Genomic DNA, 23,359 nt, shown 5'->3' with positions numbered 1-23,359 from the left:
CAGGTCCATAAATATTGGGACATCGACACAATTCTAACATTTTTGGCTCTATACACCACCACAATGGATTTGAAATGAAACGAACAAGATGTGCTTTAACTGCAGACTGTCAGCTTTAATTTGAGGGTATTTACAAAATCAGGTGAACGGTGTAGGAATTACAACAGTTTGCATATGTGCCTCCCACTTGTTAAGGGAACAAAAGTAATGGGACAGAATAATAATCATAAATCAAACTTTCACTTTTTAATACTTGGTTGCAAATCCTTTGCAGTCAATTACAGCCTGAAGTCTGGAACGCATAGACATCACCAGACGCTGGGTTTCATCCCTGGTGATGCTCTGCCAGGCCTCTACTGCAACTGTCTTCAGTTCCTGCTTGTTCTTGGGGCATTTTCCCTTCAGTTTTGTCTTCAGCAAGTGAAATGCATGCTCAATCGGATTCAGGTCAGGTGATTGACTTGGCCATTGCATAACATTCCACTTCTTTCCCTTAAAAAACTCTTTGGTTCCTTTTGCAGTATGCTTTGGGTCATTGTCCATCTGCACTGTGAAGCGTCGTCCAATGAGTTGTGAAGCATTTGGCTGAATATGAGCAGATAATATTGCCCGAAACACTTCAGAATTCATCCTGCTGCTTTTGTCAGCAGTCACATCAATAAATACAAGCGAACCAGTTCCATTGGCAGCCATACATGCCCACGCCATGACACTACCACCACCATGTTTCACTGATGAGGTGGTATGCTTAGGATCATGAGCAGTTCCTTTCCTTCTCCATACTCTTCTCTTCCCATCACTCTGGTACAAGTTGATCTCGGTCTCATCTGTCCATAGGATGTTGTTCCAGAACTGTGAAGGCTTTTTTAGATGTCGTTTGGCAAACTCTAATCTGGCCTTCCTGTTTTTGAGGCTCACCAATGGTTTACATCTTGTGGTGAACCCTCTGTATTCACTCTGGTGAAGTCTTCTCTTGATTGTTGACTTTGACACACATACACCTACCTCCTGGAGAGTGTTCTTGATCTGGCCAACTGTTGTGAAGGGTGTTTTCTTCACCAGGGAAAGAATTCTTCGGTCATCCACCACAGTTGTTTTCCGTGGTCTTTCGGGTCTTTTGGTGTTGCTGAGCTTACCGTTCCTTCTTTTTAAGAATGTTCCAAACAGTTGTTTTGGCTACGCCTAATGTTTTTGCTATCTCTCTGATGGGTTTGTTTTGTTTTTTTAGCCTAATGATGGCTTGTTTCACTGATAGTGACAGCTCTTTGGATCTCATCTTGAGAGTTGACAGCAACAGATTCCAAATGCAATTAGCACACTTGAAATGAACTCTGGACCTTTTATCTGCTCATTGTAATTTGGATAATGAGGGAATAACACACACCTGGCCATGGAACAGCTGAGAAACCAATTGTCCCATTACTTTTGTTCCCTTAACAAGTGGGAAGCACATATGAAAACTGTTGTAATTCCTACACCGTTCACCTGATTTGGATGTAAATACCCTCAAATTAAAGCTGACAGTCTGCAGTTAAAGCACATCTTGTTTGTTTCATTTCAAATCCATTGTGGTGGTGTATAGAGCCAAAAATGTTAGAATTGTGTCGATGTCCCAATATTTATGGACCTGACTGTATATTTGTGATATTGACTTATGCACTTTATTTAAATAGTTAGCGCTACATCATTTACTTTGTTCTTTTTTCTTATTTGGCTCTTGCTAAAAGCTTTTACTTTTTAAAATCGCTTTTTCTGTCACTTTTTCAATAGCATTTTTTTTTTCTTCCTTTTCTTCAATCTGCTAATTAAAGGGAGGGGTTAATTGGTCACAGGTGCTCCAGGTACTATATAACTTGCTGCAGAGCTCACTCTGAGCTTGCCTGTATTTTGCTTGCTGGACCTTTGACCAAGTGGACATTTGATAAGTGGAGTTAAAAAACCGGAGTTGAAAACAGGAGATTATAACAGGAGTCTACTAACCTGTAAGTGACAACTGATATTTTTGATTAGAAATATTAACATTGTAACTGGGATAATGTGTGCTAGCAAGGTTGAAAATTCCGTGCAGTGCACAGTGTGCCGCATGTATGCAACAATAGAGGAACAGCTCTAGGATGGATACCGCTGCGACAGATGTGAGCGGATTGCCCTTCTGGAAGCTCGCTTTAGAGATCTGGAGGAGCAGGTTGCAACACTGGACAGAACTGACAACCTTGAAAGGGGTCTTCTGCTACCTGAGCAGGTAGCTAATGGGATTGGTGTGGAGGGGCTAATCAGGATTATCAGGTAGGAAGATGGGTTACTGTAGCGAGAGGGAGCGGTAGGGGCTCACAAAAAAGGAAGGCCGGCCCTGGGTTTGTGCACCCAAACAGATTAGACAAGTTGGGTGAAGAAGTGGGGGTGGCAAGCTCAGGGGTGGCATCCCTGGAGGTCACTGCTATTTCTAACAGCTGGGAGGGCAGACCATCTGGGAGGGGTGGTGAAAATAGTGCAGGAAGGCCTAGACAGCTGGTGGTAGTAGAGGATTCTATAATCAGAAGGACTGATAGAATAATTGTCACCAGAATCTCCTCAACCAAATGGTTTGCGGTCTCCCTGGTGCCAGGGTTTGGCATGTGGTGGACCAGGTTGATAAATTACTGGGAGGGGCTGGGCATGACTCAGCTGTCTTGGTCCATGTTGAAACCAATGACAGAATACATGGAAGGTGGATGCTCCTTAAGAATCAATTTAAAGAACTAGGCTGCAAGTTGAAGGGAAGGACCTCCAAGGTGATATTCTCTGAAATATTACCTGTGCCATGCGCAACTCAGGAAAGACATGGGGAGATTAGAGAAGTCAATGCATGGCTAAAGGCCTGGTGTAAGAGGGAAGAATTTAGGTTTCTAGAGCACTGGGCTGACTTTTCATTGGGATGCAACCTATATGCTAGAGATGGTTTGCACCTAAATGGAAGGGGTCTGCTGTCCTGGGGGAGAGGTTTATGGGGAGGCTGGAGGAGTATTTAAACTAGGATCGATGGGGGGAGGGAGAATTAAATTTTAATGTGGTAGACAGATCAAACAGGGGTCAGTTCTTATTGGCGGGTGAAATGGGAAAGATGGGGGGAGGGCTATGGCAGATGATATTGGTACTATTTGTATGAAAATAAAAAATATGCAAAATATGTGTGCACATGGTGTCTATGCATTAAAGTGTTTGCTCAACAATGCCAAAAGTCTGCCAAGCAAAATAGGCGAGTTGGAAGATTTATTGAATGAAGAGAACTATGAGTTAATTGGTTTTGCTGAATCTTGGCTTCATTCTTGACTGGGCCATTAATATTCCTGGCTATGTTCTCTCTTGGAGAGACAGAGTAAAAAGGAAAGGTGGTGGTGTCTGTCTCCATGTGATAAGTGATCTCAGAGTGAGTGTGAAAGAGGACCTAGTTGATGGGAGTGTGATGAGTCTGAAGCATTATGGGTGGAAATGTACATGGGGGTGCGCACTACAAAGGTAATCATTGGAGTTTGTTATAGGCACCCCAGTGTTAATGAGGAGGTGGAGACTCAGCTCCCTGCACAGATTGAAAGGGCTGCAAGGACTGGGACAGTGATAATAATGGGGGATTTTAACTACCCAGAAACTGACTGGAGTAATGGTACTGCTGGAACAGTTAAAGGGCAAACATTTATAAATCTACTACAGGACAATTTTATGGTACAGTTCATAGAGGCCCCAACTAGGAATGATGCTCTGCTGGACCTAGTAATCTCAAACCATGTAGAGCTTATTACGAATGTCCATATAAAAGAACATCTGGGTAGCCGTGACCATAACATGATTTAATTTGTTGGCTGTAAACATGCACATATGGGAAAAATAAAAACGCTCAATTTTAAAAGCGCTAATTTTCCAAGGCTGAGAGCTGCTCTCCAAGACTTAGATTGGGAGGGAATATTAGCATCAATGAACACAATACAGAAATGGGAGTTCTTCAAAAAGACTGTATGTGAACACACTGCAAAATATATTCCCATGGGCAACAAGTTTAAAAGGCTAAAAATCAAACCAATGTGGCTTAAGGCCAAAAGTTAAAAAAGCTATAGATAATAAGAAAAGAGTTTTTATTAAATATAAAAATGAAGGAATGCTATCATCGTTTAAACATTACAAAGAATATAACAAAATATGCAAAAAGGAAATAAAGGCCACAAAAATTGAAAACGTACAACAGATTGCAAAAGATAGCAGGACAAACCCCAAAAAAGTCTTCAAATATATTAATCGTAAAAAGGTCAGATCCAAGCATGTAGGACCTTTACAAAAAAATCCAGGTTGACTGGGGACAAAGAGAAGGCAAATTTATTAAATACCTTCTTCAGCTATGTGTATACAAAGGAGCATGGGGGAGCTCTTGTCCATAATGGGCATAGTATTGACACAGCTCCAGATGATCCACATTGGCTCACAATTGATATGATTCAAAAATATTTAGACAGCATAAAAGGAGAATAAAGCACATGGACCGGATGGCATACACCCATGGGTTCTTAAAGAATTGAGCTCTGTCATTTCAAAGCCATTGTTTCTAATTTTTAGGGACTCTTTAATAACTGGCATAGTACCACAGGACTGGCATAAGGCCCATGTGGTGCATATATTTAAAAAGGGGTCCAAATCTTTACCAAGTAATTATAGACGTGTTAGTTCAATTTCTATAGTTGGGAAGATACTGGGGAGTTTAATAAAATACCATATAGATGAGTTCTTGCTGGAAAAAAATATTTTAAGCAACAGACAGCATGGATTCATGAAAGACAGAAGTTGTCAGACAAATCTGATTTCTTTTTATGAGGGGGTGAGCAAAACCATGGACAGAGGCGTGGTTGTGGACTGGTATACTTGGATTTTGCAAAAGCGTTTGACACAGTTCCCCACACACTGCTCATGTGTATGGTAAAGTCTACCGGCTTGGAAAAATCTGTATGTAAATGGATAGAAAACTGGCTAAAAGATCGTATTCAGAGAGCAGTGGTTAATCATTCATAGTCTGAATGGTCTAGGGTTGTCAATGGTGTACCCCAAGGTTCAGTGTTGGGGCCCTTACTTTTTAATATATTTATAAACTATATAGGTTCTGGGATTAAAAATCCCATTTCAGTCTTTGCAGATGACACCAAACTGTGTAGTGGAATAACGCCCTTACAGGATGTCTCCAATTTACAAGCTGACCTCAATGCACTGTGTAATTGGGCAACTATGTGGCAAATGAGGTTTAATATTGATAAATGTAAGAATATGCATGCATCATACATACTAGGGGGGGTACAACTGGGGGGAATCAATGGTGGAGAAGGATCTGGGGGTTCTGGTAGATCACAAGCTTAATAATGGCATGCAATGCCAAGTTGCGGTTTCTAAAGCGAGCAAAATCCTCTCTTGTATTAAAAGAGGTATAGACTCCAGAGGGACAGATATCCTATTACCCCGGTACAAATCATTAGTAACACCTCATCTGGAATATGCAGTTCAGTTTTGGGCACCAATTCACAAAAAGAACATTGGGGAACTGGAGAAAGTACAGAGAAGAGCGACCAAACTGATAAGAGGCATGGAGGAGCTCAGCTATGAGGAAAGATTAGAGGAACTGAATTTATTCTCTCTTGAGAAGAGGAGATTAAGGGGGGATATGATCAACATGTATAAATACATCAGTGGTTGATATAGTGAACTCGGTGTAGAGTTATTCACCTTGCGGTCATCAGAGAGGACAAAAGGACACGCTTTACATCTGGAGGAAAAGAAATGTAATCTCCAAATATGTAAAGGTTTCTTCACAGTAAAAGCTGTGAAAATGTGGAACAGACTCCCTCAAGAGTTGGTTCTGGCCAGCTCAGTGGATTGCTTTAAAAAAGGCCTGGATTCTTTCCTGGATACACAGAATATAACTGGATACTAACTTTTATAGGTGAAGTTGATCCAGGGAATATCCGGTTGCCACTCGGGAGATCAGGAAGGAATTTTTCCCCCTGGAGGAGCAAATTGGATCATGCTTTTCTGTTTTTTTTTGCCTTCCTCTGGATCAACTGTGGGTATAGGATTATAACTTTTTTTTTTTTATATGGTTGAACTGAATGGACTTTTGTCTTTTTTCAGCCAGACTAACTATGTAACTATGGGGTAATGTCCTGAATAGGTAAGGTAGTGGATGGGGGTAATGTACTGAATATGTCACTTTAAGTTTATTATGGATAACATACGAAATCGGTCACTACAACATCACAATTTATAATATACTGAATATGTCACTACAAGGTCACTATGAGGTAATGTACTGAATATGTCACCATCAGGTTACTTTGGTTAAAGTACAGAATATGCCACCACAATGATACTCTGGATTTGTGTACTGAGGATGTCACCATAAGGTCACTATGGACAATGTAGTGAATATGTCACCACAAGGAACCTTTGTTCCTGAACCTCATTCACTGTCACTCACTGAGGAGGATGTACAGACACATCAATAAACATCACTGTACTGCCTCCTCCTTTCATGAAGTAAAATACGTGGAATGAATATCTAGGAGCATGAAAAACATCACAGCAAGGAAAACACAACGGGGACACAATTCTTACATTTGATATAATCAGCCATAACATAAATAATACCCTCTCAGCTCATCCTTTGACAATAAAAGAATTGTTCACACAATGTATCAGGCTTTAACAACTATCTAAAAGCATCAAAAGCTTGCATTCAGAGGGGAGTAGATTCTCAAACATATAGTTTACATTCTTGGATGAACAGACATTACTGGGAAGAAGTACAAGCAAAACCCAAACACAGCATGTCAGAAGGAGAAGCCCATAAGCCGCACATCAAACAGCAAACCCATGTGAAAGAGTAAATGGCAGCCTCAGCCCAGGCTCCAGCCAGCCCATGCCCCCAACAAGTTTCGTGCTGCCCCTCAGAGCATAATCATGGGGAACCAACACAGCATATAAAATGGAAACACAAATGAACACAGAGAACCAAAGTACAGTTTTCATTCATTCATTCATTCAGGTTTTAACCTCAAACTAATAAGAAATCAGCAAAACATCAATCAATAATATGGAAATCATGACTTGCTGAGTGATACCTTTATTACATAAAAAGAGTCATTGAAGAAATGGACACATGTATTTGGAAGCTCACAGAACTGCATAAATGAGGGACAAGGATGACAGGGGATGAACATGACAGAGGGATGGTGCCAGTTCAGTTCCTTACACAATAGGATCCATTTCTTTGATTAACCTGGATATGATGAGAGGTCTTGTCATCAGGGAGGTGAACTGGGCCCCGGCTGTAACACAGCAAGGACGAGCTGCTATCACTGGGTATAGGGGGAAGAATAGGAGCTGGATCGGTAAAGTCATAGGACCGAGGGAGCGGAGGACGCGGTGGGACAAGCTCCTCTTCCTAGAGATTGTAGAACAGGCAGTTTATTGAGAAGTACAGGAAAAGCACACAGTTATCCCTTCCAGTTTGACGTCAAATCTGTCAGTACCAGACCAACAACATATTCCTTTTCTGAACTACACAAAAGATTTCTGCAGATTAATATCTCTAAAAAAGAAGAAAGAGGAAAGGCGCCTCTAGGCGTAGACTTTAAAACACATTTATTGCACACAGTGAAGAGCAACTTACAAGAGGGTACAATAAAAGCAGGCACACCAATAATCAGTCATGGGGAAGTCTGCCACGGTGGGCAATATAAAATGCGGCTGTGGACAGCAATTGACTTAGTGTCAGCGTTCAGGCAAGCCGGCAACATGGAAGGGGCCTGGTTCTGAGGTCTGGACCGCATGTGGAGCGCAACGTACGTTGTAGGTGTGCAGAATGCCACCAGGTTGCCATATTGCATTGCATCGTACATAAAATTACAGCACTACAGACTGAAAAGGTAAGGGTTTTTTTTTTTTTTTTTGAGACAATATGTGGATGCTCTAGAGGTGGTTGGGGGATACTGGCACACATGGGGGGTTTTTGTTCCTGTATGTCTATTACCCCATCTATCTCACAGCGCATGCTCAGAAAACGCGTCGCTACAACACCCGGTGACATCATCGAGCATACATAGTGCTCCAGACCTCAGAACCAGGCCCCCTCCATCTTGCTGGCTTGCCTGGACGCTGATAGAAGGTCGATTGCCATCCACAGCTACATATTATGTTGCTCAATGCGGCAGACTTCCCCATGACGGATTTTTGATGTGCCTGCTTTTATTCTACCCTCTTGTAAGTTGCTCTTCATAGTCTGCAATATATGTGTTAAAGTCTACACTTAGAGGCGCCTTTCCACTCTCTTATTTTTTACATGCACCATTCTGGAACAAGCTTCAATCCAGTGAGAGGCAGCCACAAGTGTTAAAGGACTTTCTCCATTCTGCTATATTAAGATACGTTACCAGCTGTGTTACTTAGTACATGTATTATTCACATCTACCAGCTGTATCTTTACGGTTTTGCATCATCCTAATTTATGTTATTGTTATATAATTTTTAATTTATATATGATTTTTTCTGCATTTAATCCATGACTATAGAGCCATTATCAGATTGTTATAAGGTTGCGTCTATTCCCCTTATCGATCAATATCTCTACCATCTGCTTGTTGGGTGATCACTTCATCAATATCAATGTTCAGCCCTACAGCCTTCTCTCCCCTACTCCCCCCCCCCCCCCCCCTTTCCATCTAATCATACTAGCCATTGCGTTGCAACACAGCAGCTGTTGTGTGGTACTGTCCAGTCAAACTTAAACACACATTGATATTTCAAAGAGTTCTATCAGCCAGTGTGTGGTGATCTGTGCTGTGCTGGAAAAAAATTCCTGCACGCAGTACTTCTCTTTGGCGTACCCCACCACAAAGCTGAGGGGTGGACCATCAACACCTGAAACAAGGTAATCTGCTAGGTCATGCAGTGGGACTGCACTGGAATAGCCGGCCAACGCAGTCCCACTGCACCTGCTGTGAATGGACCCATAGTGATCTCTAAAATGTCAAGTAACATTTGTGCACTTATTTGAGTGTCGGACACCCACACAGTAAGTAAATTGAAAATTTGAATAATTTTACATTTAATGACTTTTGCCAAAAACATTCCTATACATTACAGAGTTCTCAGTACATTAATGTGAAGTGTTCAGTTTTGTAAATTTGCATTTTTGGCTTACCTGTAAAACTATTTTCCCTTTTCTAGGAGTACATCACAGGGCAACTTTTGAATTAATGACTACTTGGGTTATGCTGCTACCTTTAGGTGAATGGACACTGGCCAAAAAAGGCAGGAATTCAACGCCACAGAAAATCCCCTCCTAGTTCAGCTAAGTCTCAGTTTTGCAGAAAGCAAAGAGGAACAAAGAGCAGAGGGATCCCTGTATCTTGTGATATACTCCTAAAAAAGGATTTTACAGCTAATCCAAAAATCCTAATTTCTTTATCATACATCACAGGACACTTCATATTCATGACTACTTGAGATGTCCCAAGGCAGTGAACATGAGGCGTGGGCAAAACAGCAACAGGACCAAAACCCAAAAACAGTATTGGGAAACCCCACTACAAAGCCGCCTGCAAGCCTTTTTGTCCCGTGGCTCTTCTGCCAAAAGATTTATGATGTCTGCAAACCATGTTCTTCTTGGCTGAGCAGGTGTTATCAGAATCACAGGAATGTCCTCCACCTTTATCCTGGAAACGAGCGAAAAAAGAAGTTACAATGAAGAGATGGCATAATTCAGGGACACAGGAAACACCTGACAATCCCTGGTCCAGGATAAAGCTGTCAGTTTAGACGCTTACCTCACAGAAGTGATGGCTACACGGAAAAGTGCCTTGTGGGTGAGAGCAAAGAGAGAATGGGTTCAAATGATGCTTCTATTGCTCAGAAGGTGAGAACAGGTATAGATCAGGGTGTACTGATCCCACAGAGTCACCACAGCATCTACTGCTGTTACTAATTGATCCTTGTACCTGGAGACAAGCCTGTCCAGTTTGTTGTTAAGCCTGGAGGCCAGAACATCCACATTAAAGACTAAGAGTTCTAGCTCCTCCCTGATAATTGATATGTGCCACATTGTCCATCCAGCAGGATGACCCAATACTGCAGACAGTGCCAAATCACACGAAGTTCCAGAATATTAGTTGGGACATAAGACTCTTCCTGATGACCAAGTCCCTTGCACCACCAAAATGGGGAACAGGACTTAACCTCCAATTTTCCCCTGGTATCCATCGTGAGGTTTCACCAAAAAGCAGAAAAGATAGACTTCCCAGACTCCAGAGCAAGATTTCTGAGTCACAAAGTCAGGGATAACCTGGTCTAAGGTGATAGGTAAACCGGTATATCCTCCAGCGACCGGATTGGCTTGTACCTTGACAACTGAATGTAGCATTGTAGGGATTTGGAGTAAAACTGGCCAAATTGAACTTCTTAAAAAAGGCTATCATCAGACCTAGGACTCATGCAAAAGGAGAGAACCAGGATGGCTCCTGATCTGAGAACAGAGTCTAAAGGTTCTACTGTGAAAGAAACACTCTGGCCGGAGCTGTGTCTAATAGAGATAGGACTAGAAACTCCAAACCATGTGTAGGTTCCAGCAACAGTTTATGAAGGTTCAGGATCCACTTCAACCGCTGTAACATCTGGAGAGTCAAAGCCATGTGGTGGAGCCAAAAAGTGCAGCAGAAAGAGGTCCAGAGGATTACACAGAAATTCACTGATTATATAGTACCAGAGGACCCAGAATGTTTCCTCATTCATGACTCTAAAATACCCGTTAAAATAATAAGTCAATACTCCAATACCTTCTCAATGCCACCAAGTCATGTATACCCCTCACTTGGAAGAGCACTCATCCACTGTCCATTGGAGTTTGGCATAATAAAGCAGAGGAATTAAACCTGTTTGAGGACCTGATACTTTCCTTGCAGCAGAAACGAGAAGTCTACTCGAAAACCTGGACCCTGTGGAATATGTTCACATACACAGAAGATGGTAAGGCTCTTTTCGAAGTGAGTTCCACGGGAACGTAGGCATTCTTTTTTTTTATTTTCATTGCCTTTCACAGGGTCATATTACCTCCCCATCCATCATTTTAAGGCCCCCCCCCCTTTTTTTTTTCTTATCTTGTTTGCCTCTCCACTCCTCCCTTTTTTCTACCGGAATGCTTCCTCTTGCTCTTTATATCTTCTCTTTCCAATAAATATGAGTGAAAACTGTAGCAGGTTTACTCCCAGTCACAATAGGGTGCAAACTCTGCGGTTTGCACACCATACCCGACTTGAAGATTTGATATGAGGTCTCTTTTGCCTTAATATTTACTAGTTTCCTTGTTCTACCAGCCATGGCATCTTCATACATATGTAATGTATCTATGTTATTCTGCACAATAATGGAAGTCATGTTTTACATTAAGCTGTTTCCATCAGTATCTACGTAGATTGACTGTGATGGAATCTGCCTTCTCTTTGAATAAAATTTGTAAAAAAATAAATAACAAAATGTACAGCAGGGCTAACACTAGAACAAGCACCTTGGTAAATACTTGAGGTACTGTTGAGATGGGCTAAGACACAAACTGATAGTGTAGGGGCTCCACAGCAAAGCTCTTAGAAATTGCTGATACACTGGGAAGATGGGGACATGAAGGTAAGCATTATCGATATATACACCAAATCCAGAAAGTACCCCTGGTGAAGGGAGGCAATGACAGATTTGGTGGATTTCATGCAGAATTTCTGAACCAGAATGAAGACATTCAAAGCTGGGGCAAGGGCGCCTTGATACAGAATACTTGCAAAAGCCAGATGGAGACCCACTAACCTGTGCATTGACACAGGAAGGTTGGAGATGAGACAATGAAAAAGAGCAGGTAACAAAACTCCAGTTTGTAGTCCTGGGAAACCATCTTCTGCCCCCAGCAACTGAGATTCCTCAGAAAAGCAGGGAAAAACATTATGCTGAGGTAGGATTGTCTAAGAATTTGGCAGACTGTAAGTTTCAGACTTGGGGGGGTGGACTGCGAACCAAGTTTGGGAGGGTCTCGACGTGGAGGTTGGGGGAGTGGAGAAATGAAAGAAATGTTTCTTAACAGTCAGAGAGGGAAAAGACTTCACAGTCTGTTTTCTTCCACTGAGGAATATGGATGCCCTTGCCATCAGTAGCACTTCTTGCACGAAGGTTCTACAGTCTAGCACTGCCAAAGTGCCCAACACATATTATGACATTGCACACATACAGGAAGAGAAAAATAGTTTCCAATCTCCATATGAAAACAAACTGAAAAAGCGAGTTCAGAGGGAAAGTGTTTGCAACCATTGGAGTTTTAGACGACCCAAGGCTAGAGACAGTACTGGTAAAAGCAATAGGATAATCTTCCATTTTCAAGTGATGCACATTGCATAAGAGCCATAATGGTCTATTTTAATTTGGGACCAATAGCAGTAGCTTGTGTCTCCTAATTAACATTAGTCATAAACTGGAGGGACTCCATCACACAGTTTCTGCAGCTGATATGTAAGAGTGGGAGCACATTTGTGGTCTCTACAATCAGAAACAACAAATATTTGGGTAATTTGAGTCAAATTCTTGTGTGAACATGGTAAAGACCTGTCACACCCGATGGAGATAAAGATGATGCTGAGGACAAAACAGGCTCTACGAGCAGAGGGCAATGCAATTTCAGGCTGCAGACATTGGTACCATCAGGAGGTTTGATGCAAGAAGCCCCAGTCTTAATAGGAAGTATGCTGGGGGCACCCACCCAATATGGTGGAACGGCCATCTCCCCGCTGTGTCCAGAATCAGACATGTTACAACCTCCTGTCAGTAAGGCAACTTATAAGCTCAAGGTAACCGGCAAGACCTCAGGTACTCATGCAACCCAAACAGCTGGTAGCAGATCAGCGTTGGATGGCAGGAGGTGACTAATGCCACTGTAAGTGAACAGCAGGTAAGGATCAGAAACCAGTTTCATGTGGCTCTTTGCAGCAGGAGAGAGATGCTCCCTCAATGCTGTATTGTTGGAAATAAAATGAAGCGCATACAAAAATCACACAGTGACTCACTGGCCTACAGTACTCACTGCGTCTTCAGAGAAAGGACAAGTACCGAGGCAATGCCAGAGGGTCTGGACCCAGAAAACACCCTGAATTTAAATTTTTACCAGACAGGAGTTTAAAAAACGCCCTATGTGGAACCCATGTAGGTCATTTCCAGACTATCCTGCAACATCCAGTTCAATGCAGTTTGGACACGATAAAACAAAAGCCAGGGTGAGGATAGCTGTGCTGGATAGCTGTAATTAAATGGAGAAAGCTCTAGCAGCAATGCAGAGATCCGTTTTATTGAAGCAAAATGAAATAAACTGCTAGCAAAAAATAATTGATCTTTAACAGAGCAGAAAATGTGTCCATCTTCCTACGACATGCTGGTACAGGGAGGGGTTATCCTCGGATGGCCTACAGTTTTGTTTGCCAGTATCAAATCCTCCTAGGCTGGCCCACAGTTTTTGTTTGCAAGTATCATATCCTATCTATAGGTGGCAGTATAATGTGAATGTTAAAAACTTCCTGTTTCCCTTAACTGAGGATTGCAGTGATCTGTTTCAAGGTTAACCAAGGTGGAACTGATTTGGTCTTCCCTATTTAATGATGGCTGCTGTGTTGAAGGTTACGACATTAAAACCCGAGCCACTGAGACTTCCTCAAATTCTTTTCCTATGTTGTTCAGGCTTCAGCTTTCCTCACAATCAACAGAACACAAGCTATGTGCCATGGCAGCACTTACCTCACTGGTACTCTTCCCTGAAGAAAATAAGTTTGAGTCAGAAGCATCTGCAAAAGGACAAATATAAAAATCAGTAGTTTTCCATACAATGGATTTGCGTCCTGTCCAGCAATTAAGAGAAAACACATAAAGGTTTCTCTGAGTAAAGTATGAAGACTTTGTGGATTTCACCCAATTTATAAAAAAGACAGACATTACCCACCTGCTGATCTCTGCTGCTTATGTTTGCTCAATCCCTCCATCACATCTTGGATCCTCCAGATCTCTTTCTGCATCTGTGCCCTCTGTATGCCAGCCGTCTCTGTCTGTTCAAGCCAATCATATATCATCAATATTAGCACACATTGAACATCAGTATAATGCTATGACATGGTGAGCATACAATAGCGCACTCAGCACATTTGCCAACAGCCACAAAATTGGGGTACGATGTTTCCCAAGACATCTGCATGGAAGAGAAGAGGCGCCAGGTGCTGAGCAAAACACCTGTATACATAATATACTGAGTGTATCACTTAGGAACACTAAGACATAATAGTCCTATAGCTGAAAATAGGTATAAGAGCTTTAGTCTTTTATATAGCACAAACTACTCCCCAGTATTAATTACGCCCTTCTATGGAGGGTCCCCTCTACTGGGTAATAGCCCATGGGCCCCGGGTTATTGGGCACATATAGAAATAGAGCTCTGCGTGTTAAAGCACCTGGCACTAAGGGGAGCCTGTGCTGTGGGCAGAGTGTGTAATGGGTAAGGGGTGTGGGTAGGTTAACACTTACTGCCATGCCCACATATGAAGGAAGGGCGGTTAACTTTCACTGCCACTGACCACCAATGCAGGGGTGAGTTAAATTTCACTACCAATGACCACCAATGCAAGGAAGGGGGAGGGCTGGCATTAGTGCTGGTCTGGGTGGATGAGTTAAATTTCATCACCATGACCATCAATGCATGGGGGGGTGTAGTGAGGTTAACATTTACGGTCACTGGCACCAAATACTGGGGGTTATTATTGTGCCCATGGACACCAATTGCTGGGGTTATTGTAGCCCCTAACATGAATGTTTGGGGTTGTGTCCACCGACACCAAAGCTGGCTGTTATTATTGCATCTACTGACACCAATGCTGGGGGTTATCATTGCATCCAATGACATCAACTGCTGGGAGTTAATACTGCGTCCACTGACACCAATGCTGTTGTTAGTATTGCATCCACTAACACCACTGCTGGGAGTTATTACTGCATTCACGAACACCAATACTGGGGATATTTACGGCACTCACTGACACCAATGCTAGGTTTATTGTACTCCAGCATATTCAATGTGCATTGTAATACATGGCAACAATGCAGCAGGACCAATGTTTATGGGTATTGAAGTGCGAAAATGCTGTTTTTCGGCCTTCTGGAACTGTTGGGGGCTGCACTTGAGGCCCTCTATAATTTTCAATTTGACCACCACTGCTCTAACAGGTAATACAGGACTGTACATGGAACTCCCCCCTAGGCCCTGGAACATGTGACAAATCTAATGGATAAAATAGACTTACCTTGTCCTAGGGACTGGGTCATGTGATGCATTCAATGGGCAATATAGACTGTACCTGGACTGGGTTTTATGACAACATCTAGTGGGTAATATAGAACCGTACTGGGCCTCTCCTAGGGATAAGGACATGCGATACCTCTAAAGGGTAATATGGGACTATACCTGACGATTTTCCTAGAGATCGGAACATGCAACACCTCTACTGGGCAATAGGCTAATATACAGTCAGGTCCATAAATATTGGGACATCGACACAATTCTAACATTTTTGGCTCTATACACCACCACAATGAATTTGAAATGAAACGAACAAGATGTGCTTTAACTGCAGACTGTCAGCTTTAATTTGAGGGTATTTACATCCAAATCAGGTGAACGGTGTAGGAATTACAACAGTTTTCATATGTGCCTCCCACTTGTTAAGGGAACAAAAGTAATGGGACAATTGGCTTCTCAGCTGTTCCATGGCCAGGTGTGTGTTATTCCCTCATTATCCCAATTACAATGAGCAGATAAAAGGACCAGAGTTCATTTCAAGTGTGCTATTTGCATTCGGAATCTGTTGCTGTCAACTTTCAAGCTGAGATCCAAAGAGCTGTCACTATCAGTGAAGCAAGCCATCATTAGGCTGAAAAAACAAAACAAACCCATCAGAGAGATAGCAAAAACATTAGGCGTGGCCAAAACAACTGTTTGGAACATTCTTAAAAAGAAGGAACGCACTGGTGAGCTCAGCAACACCAAAAAACCCGGAAGACCACGGAAAACAACTGTGGTGGATGACCGAAGAATTCTTTCCCTGGTGAAGAAAACACCCTTTACAACAGTCGGCCAGATCAAGAACACTCTCCAGGAGGTAGGTGTATGTGTGTCAAAGTCAACAATCAAGAGAAGACTTCACCAGAGTGAATACAGAGGGTTCACCACAAGATGTAAACCATTGGTGAGCCTCAAAAACAGGAAGGCCAGATTAGAGTTTGCCAAACGACATCTAAAAAAGCCTTCACAGTTCTGGAACAACATCCTATGGACAGATGAGACCAAGATCAACTTGTACCAGAGTGATGGGAAGAGAAGAGTATGGAGAAGGAAAGGAACTGCTCATGATCCTAAGCATACCACCTCATCAGTGAAGCATGGTGGTGGTAGTGTCATGGCGTGGGCATGTATGGCTGCCAATGGAACTGGTTCGCTTGTATTTATTGATGATGTGACTGCTGACAAAAGCAGCAGGATGAATTCTGAAGTGTTTCGGGCAATATTATCTGCTCATATTCAGCCAAATGCTTCAGAACTCATTGGACGCCGTTTCACAGTGCACATGGACAATGACCCAAAGCATACTGCAAAAGCAACCAAAGAGTTTCTTAAGGGAAAGAAGTGGAATGTTATGCAATGGCCAAGTCAATCACCTGACCTGAATCCGATTGAGCATGCATTTCACTTGCTGAAGACAAAACTGAAGGGAAAATGCCCCAGGAACAAGCAGGAACTGAAGACAGTTGCAGTAGAGGCCTGGCAGAGCATCACCAGGGATGAAAACCAGCGTCTGGTGATGTCTATGCGTTCCAGACTTCAGGCTGTAATTGACTGCAAAGGATTTGCAACCAAGTATTAAAAAGTGAAAGTTTGATTTATGACTATTATTCTATCCCATTACTTTTGGTCCCATAACAAGTGGGAGGCACATATGCAAACTGTTGTAATTCCTACACCGTTCACCTGATTTGGATGTAAATACCTTCAAATTAACGCCGACAGTCTGCAGTTAAAGCACATGTTGTTCGTTTCATTTCAAATCCATTGTGATGGTGTATAGAGCCAAAAATTTTAGAATTGTGTTGATGTCCCAATATTTATGGACCTGACTGTAGGACTTTTCTTGGACCTCTCTCTACAGTACAAGACATGTGACACCTCAAATCATTAGTAGAAGACTGAACCTGGACCTTTCCCCAGAAACCCAGACATAAGACCATCTCTACTGAGTAATATAGGGCTTTACCTAGACCTTCCCTTGGGACTGGGACATGTGACACTTCTAATGGCCAATTCAGGACTGTACCTGGACCTCCCCGAGACGTTCCAAGCGTTCTCTCAGCTGGTTTCTTGCAGTGGTGACTTCACGCTCTAACTTGTCGTAATCTCTCCAAGCTCGTTCCAGCTCCTGCAAAAAACACAACCAATCAGAGATGTGTCCACCACTGTGCTACTGGCCTGAGAGTAACAAGTTATGCAGTACAGTGGTCAGGACAGAACATGTGCTCAGAGGCTTGTCTTCTACATTCGCCAAATGTCTGCACACATTTCTGTAAGACTTATGGAGATCATGGAAAAAGGGGGAGTTATAATGGTAATAGTATTGCAGCATGTATATCAGTATAGTAGTAGCAGTAGTTTTTACTTTGACATTAAAATCCTTTTCTTGGATTACAATACAAGACACAAGTTACTTTAAGTCTTGACCATGAGTCAGATGCTGCCAGGTGAGGACACTAGCAAAGTTGTTAGGACAGGCCAAATAACCCCTCCTGTACCAAGCAATCACCAGTTTTTTTTTAGCAAGCAATCAGAGGAAAATGCCAGGACAGAGGGAGGAGGGTATCCTGTGTCCTGTACTCCCCAAAAAAATAATTGTACAGCTAAGCCAAAAACCTTTATTTCATAGTCAAAGTATAGGATATAGGCTCCTTTAAGTCTTGACTATGGGATGTCCCTAAAAAAATTGAGGGCTGGGCAACACAGCACCCAAAGCCAACGGGCCCAAAACATGTTCCCAACTCAAAGAGCAGCTTGAAGCACCTTATGACCAAAACTATTGCTAACAGAGGCCTGGATACCCACCTAGTAAAACTTCACAAATGTGTTAACAGAGGACCAGGTAGTGGCCTTGCAAATTTGAAAAACAGATGTCTGGTGTTGAAAAGCCCAAAAGGCACTGCCCTATATGGGTTGAGTAAGCCTTAACAGGGAAAGGAGGATTCCTATCCTTCAAGGTGTAAGCCTCAGTGATAACCTGCTTAATATACCATGAAATGGTGGAACAAAAAGCAGGACAGCCTTTGAAAGAGAGGCAGGACAAATAGAAAAGCTGTGGATTGAATTTAAGCAGCTGCAGAGAATTAAACTCGCACTGTTGGTACTACATCTAGACAATGTAAAGAGATCTCTTTGGGGCAATTTGGTGCAGACAAAGAGAAAATAGGACAATGTCCTGATTAAGGTGGAAGAACCCTACCTTTAGGTAGAATGGAGGATAAAGGCCTTTAAACCACATTGCCTTTATGAGGAGCAAGGAAGTATTCTTTACAGGATAAGGCCACCAGTTCAGAGGTCCATTTTGCTGGAGTGAGAACCATGAAAAAATTACCTTATGAGTACGGTAGGCCAAAGGAATATCCCAAAAAAGGCTCAAAGAGCGGTTTCTGTAGTGCTGACAGAACCAAAGGAGACAGGTGTGCACAGAAAAAGGTGTGCACCAGCTCCTGAACAAAGGCCTTTATCAGAGAATGAGAGGCCTGTGATCTCTGCAACAAAATGACCAATGCCAAGACTCTTTTTCAGAGTGTTGCAGAAAGGACAAAATATGTCTCACAGAGTATCATCTAGAATGAAAACTAAGTACCTCGCACCACACAGTTTTCCAAGTGCAATGATAGACTTTCAATCAGTCCTTCTGCGCCAATTTGGTGCCACCAAAATCACTGGGATGCCCTCCTCCTTGATACTGTAAACAGTAGAGGAAAAAAAAAACATAGTGGAGGGAAGGTATATAACTACAGAAACTGATCCAGCAGGTGTCAACAGTGTGACCTCTGCAAAGGACTTTGGATCCTTGATCGTGGTAACAACCCTGTTCACCCTATTGTTGAATCAGGATGCCAAAAGATTGATGCCTAGTGTCTCCCAGAGGTAAAAGATGTCCTGGAACACCTCAAGATGAAGAGACTATTCCTGCATCCTGGCAATATCCCCTGAGAATATCCACCTGCCTAATGTCTATAGCGAGAATGGGGACAATGCTGGAATGTGCTTTTTGGCCAAAATCATAATTTGGTCTTCTTCTTGAAGGGCTTTTTGGTGTTGCACTGATGATTGCTGTAAGCCACAGTGATGGAGTTGCCCAAGAAAACCCTTGTTGGTTAGCTTTGAAGCTGGATGGTCCACCACAGTAGGCTTGATGGGAATACTGGACTTCTTTAACAGCCATGTCCCTAGGACACCTCCCCAACCTGACAGGCTGAAATCCATTGTGAGAACCACCCTGTCATGAGAGATTACTTCCCCAATTCCAGCGTAGGGGTAGTCAGAGAAATCCTGGTCTTGGAACATAGGTGCATAGGCCTGTCCAAAGATTGAGGAAACTTGTCCAAAGCAGTAAGTACATTGAGCTGTAGAGACCTGGAGTGAAATTGGGCAAACATCACCACCCAGAACCCCCACACAAAATCAGACCAAAGGAAACATTTGTTTAGTGCAGGTCTTTGTTCAAGGCTAGACCCAGGTACTCCAAGGATTCAACACAGACTTCTGTAGGTTGAGGATCCAATCCAAATCTCTGAAGTGTCATTGGCTACCAGGGCCAGGGCAGAAAAGTTTTTAAATAGAAGGTCATACAGATATTCAATAATGTGGACTCTCTGAAGGCACAACAGGAGCAGGCACCTTGGTGGGAATCTGAGGGGGTTGGGACAGGTCAAAGAGAAGAGCCACAAATTGGAAGTGCTGCTGGCCCACTGCAAACTCAGGAACCGCTGTTGCAGGTGAAAAAAGGGAATATGCATCCTTAACCCCTTCATGCCAACAAAACACAATATACAGCCTTACCGAACTGTGCTTTTTTTCGTGGGGCTGCATATTTGCGTACCTGTCTTTGTGCTGGGAGCGCGCCGCACAGCACACTCCCAGCACAAAGACCAGGGTGTCACTGAGAGCCCTGGGTCCTATTCTAGAGATTGGGACCCAGGACTCCCGATTGCAGGTCACATGATCGCTGTGATAGCCTCTGATTGGCTATCACAGGGATCAGTCACTGTACATCCCGCACCCCTTGTTTTTTTCTTTTTCTCTATGAATGGATAAATATGGCGATACATTGTATCTCTCTCTCCTTGCATAGAGGGGAAAAAAGCAACTGTTTAAAAAAAAAAAAAAGAAAAAAAAAGGATAAACAAATAAATAATAAAAAATAAAATAAAGAAAAAATACCCAGATCAAGGTTTGATCTAGTTCAGTGCCAGGGTTAGTATTTGGGTCAAGGTCAGGGTCAAATGTCAGGATTTCTTTTTTTTAATTGGTATCAGTTAGTGTCAGTGTGTTTTAGGTAAAAAAACAAAAAACAAAATGTGCACTATTGTTTCTGGGCTGTACTGTGGGTACAAACAACAAATATTATTGTTATTATTACTATACAGTATTTATATAGCATACACAAACATATATGGTATCGCTGTGATCGTCAAGAGCTTGAAAATGTATTTTGGGTTGTTCTTTGGTGGTAGGTTTTGGTAGTAAAAATAAACACACAGCTAAATTTAAAAAATTATATAATTTTTTACTATTTTGAGCCAGTTTTGCTTTGATAATAAAAAAAAAAAAAATAGGAGATATCATTACCATTTATCACAGATGAAAGCCAAATTTGTCCTGAAAAAAAAATAAGGTATAATCCACCTGGATGTACAAAGTAGTTGTGATGCTATATACGGTTTTACAAACACATGTCAAAGTTGCAAGATTGTGCTTAGGCATTAAGATTTGTTTTACCCTTAGGCGTGAAGGGATTAATGTATTTCAATGCTGAGCATTCCCTTGTTGCAGCAATGAAAATATAGACCGGGCCAATTCCATCCGTAACTTTTGAACCTGTAAGGTCTTGAGAACCTTTAAATGTAGTATGGGGTGAATATCACCATTGGGCTTTGGAAGTGTAAAAAGGTTTGAATTATAGCCCTGAAATCATTGCTCGGAGGGAACAGGTAGAATCACTTCCTAAGAGGTAAGTTATTGTAAGGCTGTCTGGAGGGCTCACAATCATGTCACAGATGCAGGAAGATTGGAGGACATAAAAGCTTGGAGGCAATAGGGAACAAAACTCCAGCCTGTACCCCTGAAACACTACATCCTGATACACATCTCTAAAATGCCACATGTTCAGGTGTTCGAAAAAAAAGCTAAAAGATGTCCCCATTTGTAACAGTTGGGGCATCCCTTCATAGCAAGGAGGACTTGGCACCAGACTTGGCTGACTTTGACTTCCAGGACTTCTGACAGTCCTCCAGAAGTGGAGAAACTAGTTTTCGAAACTGAGGACTGGGAGGAACAAACGGTACTCTTCTGGAACTGGCAGACTTAGTCGTGGGTACCTTAGGCTTCTTTTTCCTGGGTAAGAGTGATTTTCTCTTGAGAACTCTGGCGCAGGACGTGCTCCAAAATGTCTATACCGTAGCACATGGCTACTGAAAGGAGCACCGATTTCAGGTGCACTGAGGAATCAGTCAGGGCCGATTTGTGGTTGAGCCTCATGTGTTTGGCCCAGAATGCCACAGTTGGACAAATGGCCATAGCAATTACAGCAACAGTTGCGTGACTGAGCTTGAGAAAACAAAAGAAGCTTTAAAGGGCCTCAAATCTTTTGCCCACTGGGTCTTTGAAGACTAAGACACCCTCAACAGGAACCAAAAGGGGCTTGCTAGGGGGAGTGGCTTGCATGCGCTCAACATGGACGCCTAAGCTGAGAGCTCTGTAAGCTGGAGAGAGACACATAGTGCAGCGGGACACACCAAAACTCCAAACCCTACTCACCGGGTTCCTAAACCCGCAGAGAACTTCATACAGCGATGTCCAGGAAGAGGAAGGACGAGTGCCAGAGTCAAAGCTTACAGCATTCTTTCTCCAGCCAACGCTATGGAGAGGACAAGCCAAGATGGTGCGCGGCTATGTCATCCTGTGCCTCAGCGGCATACACCAAACTCCCTGATGCCTGCCAGGAGGGGGTGAGTGACAAAGCGGTTTCCCTGTCACCAGAAGGTTCCATTAGCAGCTGTCATCTCTCAGATAGCCCAGCTAAAGCCCACAGGAGAATGGATACACCACAACTACCTTTCTTAGAAATGAGCCAGGGGATTAACTCCTTACAAACCAACTCCAACTCGCAATCCTCTATAGCCTCTTTCCCTACCTCTGGACAACCAGTCCTACATACTACCATGAAAGACAATCCTCCTTCTTTGCGGACTGTCTCCTCTCTCATCCATAAATTTATCACTAACCTGCATGATATGGGAGACAGGGTACATTACAATGAAAATAAAATAGAGGCATATACTGTGACCATAAATGACCTGGTAGATGTCTGTGAGGAAACTAGAGAAGACCACTTATGGATTAAAGCTAAACTGGCGAACCTTGAAGATAGGTCCTGCCACAACAGGCCCAACTAAACTATCTCCTGCATATGTTCACAACATGATGTCAGCTTTATTGCTGGATGCTTCTGTCGAGCTCACAGTAGACCGTATTCATCGTATCCCTAAACTGCAAAACTTGGCGGATTCGGTGCCTAGAGATGTGCTTATAAAAATACACTTCTTCCAGACAAAGGAGCAACTCTTTACTAAAGTCAGATTATTGAAATCACTCCCATCACCATTTGAAACAGTACAACTATTCGTCAACATGTCCAAATACACCCTTCAACTAAGAAGGCAGCTCAATTCAGTCACAAAGGCTCTACAGAACCATAAAACCCCAAATAAATGGCCTACCTAGCAACCCTGCTTGTCACTTGCAACAGCAACTCTCACGCCATCTCTACGCTCGCTGGTGGTGTGAAACGTCTGCACTCTTGGGGTATCATCTCTGACCCACCACGAGAAACCAGCGCATCAACTACTACCAAGAACGTCACGCACATGGCGCCCAGAACCTGGAAACTTCAAACAACGACCTATATGAGTCAGAGGCTTGAGATCCTTTTCAGAAGCAAGA

The 23,359-nt window shown here is 42.7% G+C and overlaps 1 protein-coding gene across 12 annotated transcripts in view; it reads right to left on the bottom strand.

The window, feature by feature from the left end:
- The window catches only part of PLEKHA5 (pleckstrin homology domain containing A5), a 213,779-nt gene that overhangs the window by 9,969 nt on the left and 180,451 nt on the right, over positions 1 to 23,359 (bottom strand). For 10 of the 12 annotated variants that reach the window (XM_089689103.1, XM_089689100.1, XM_089689104.1 and 7 more), the window contains 4 exons: positions 17,436 to 17,537; positions 14,024 to 14,126; positions 13,822 to 13,868; positions 7,259 to 7,450 (listed from right to left, as the gene is read on the bottom strand). In XM_089689103.1, the coding sequence (XP_089545229.1) occupies positions 7,259 to 7,450; positions 13,822 to 13,868; positions 14,024 to 14,126; positions 17,436 to 17,537 (444 nt within the window). The remainder of the gene's footprint in view (positions 1 to 7,258; positions 7,451 to 13,821; positions 13,869 to 14,023; positions 14,127 to 17,435; positions 17,538 to 23,359) is intronic. The other 2 variants (XM_089689101.1, XM_089689105.1) reach the window with 2 other exon arrangements.

Source organism: Staurois parvus, unplaced genomic scaffold (assembly GCF_062004578.1).
Source record: "Staurois parvus isolate SC_StPar_1 unplaced genomic scaffold, SC_StPar_1.0 ptg000469l, whole genome shotgun sequence".
NCBI classification, from domain to species: Eukaryota; Metazoa; Chordata; class Amphibia; order Anura; family Ranidae; genus Staurois; species Staurois parvus.
The sequence above is the reverse complement of the archived record's forward strand: the minus strand, read 5'-3'. Positions and strand labels throughout refer to the sequence as shown.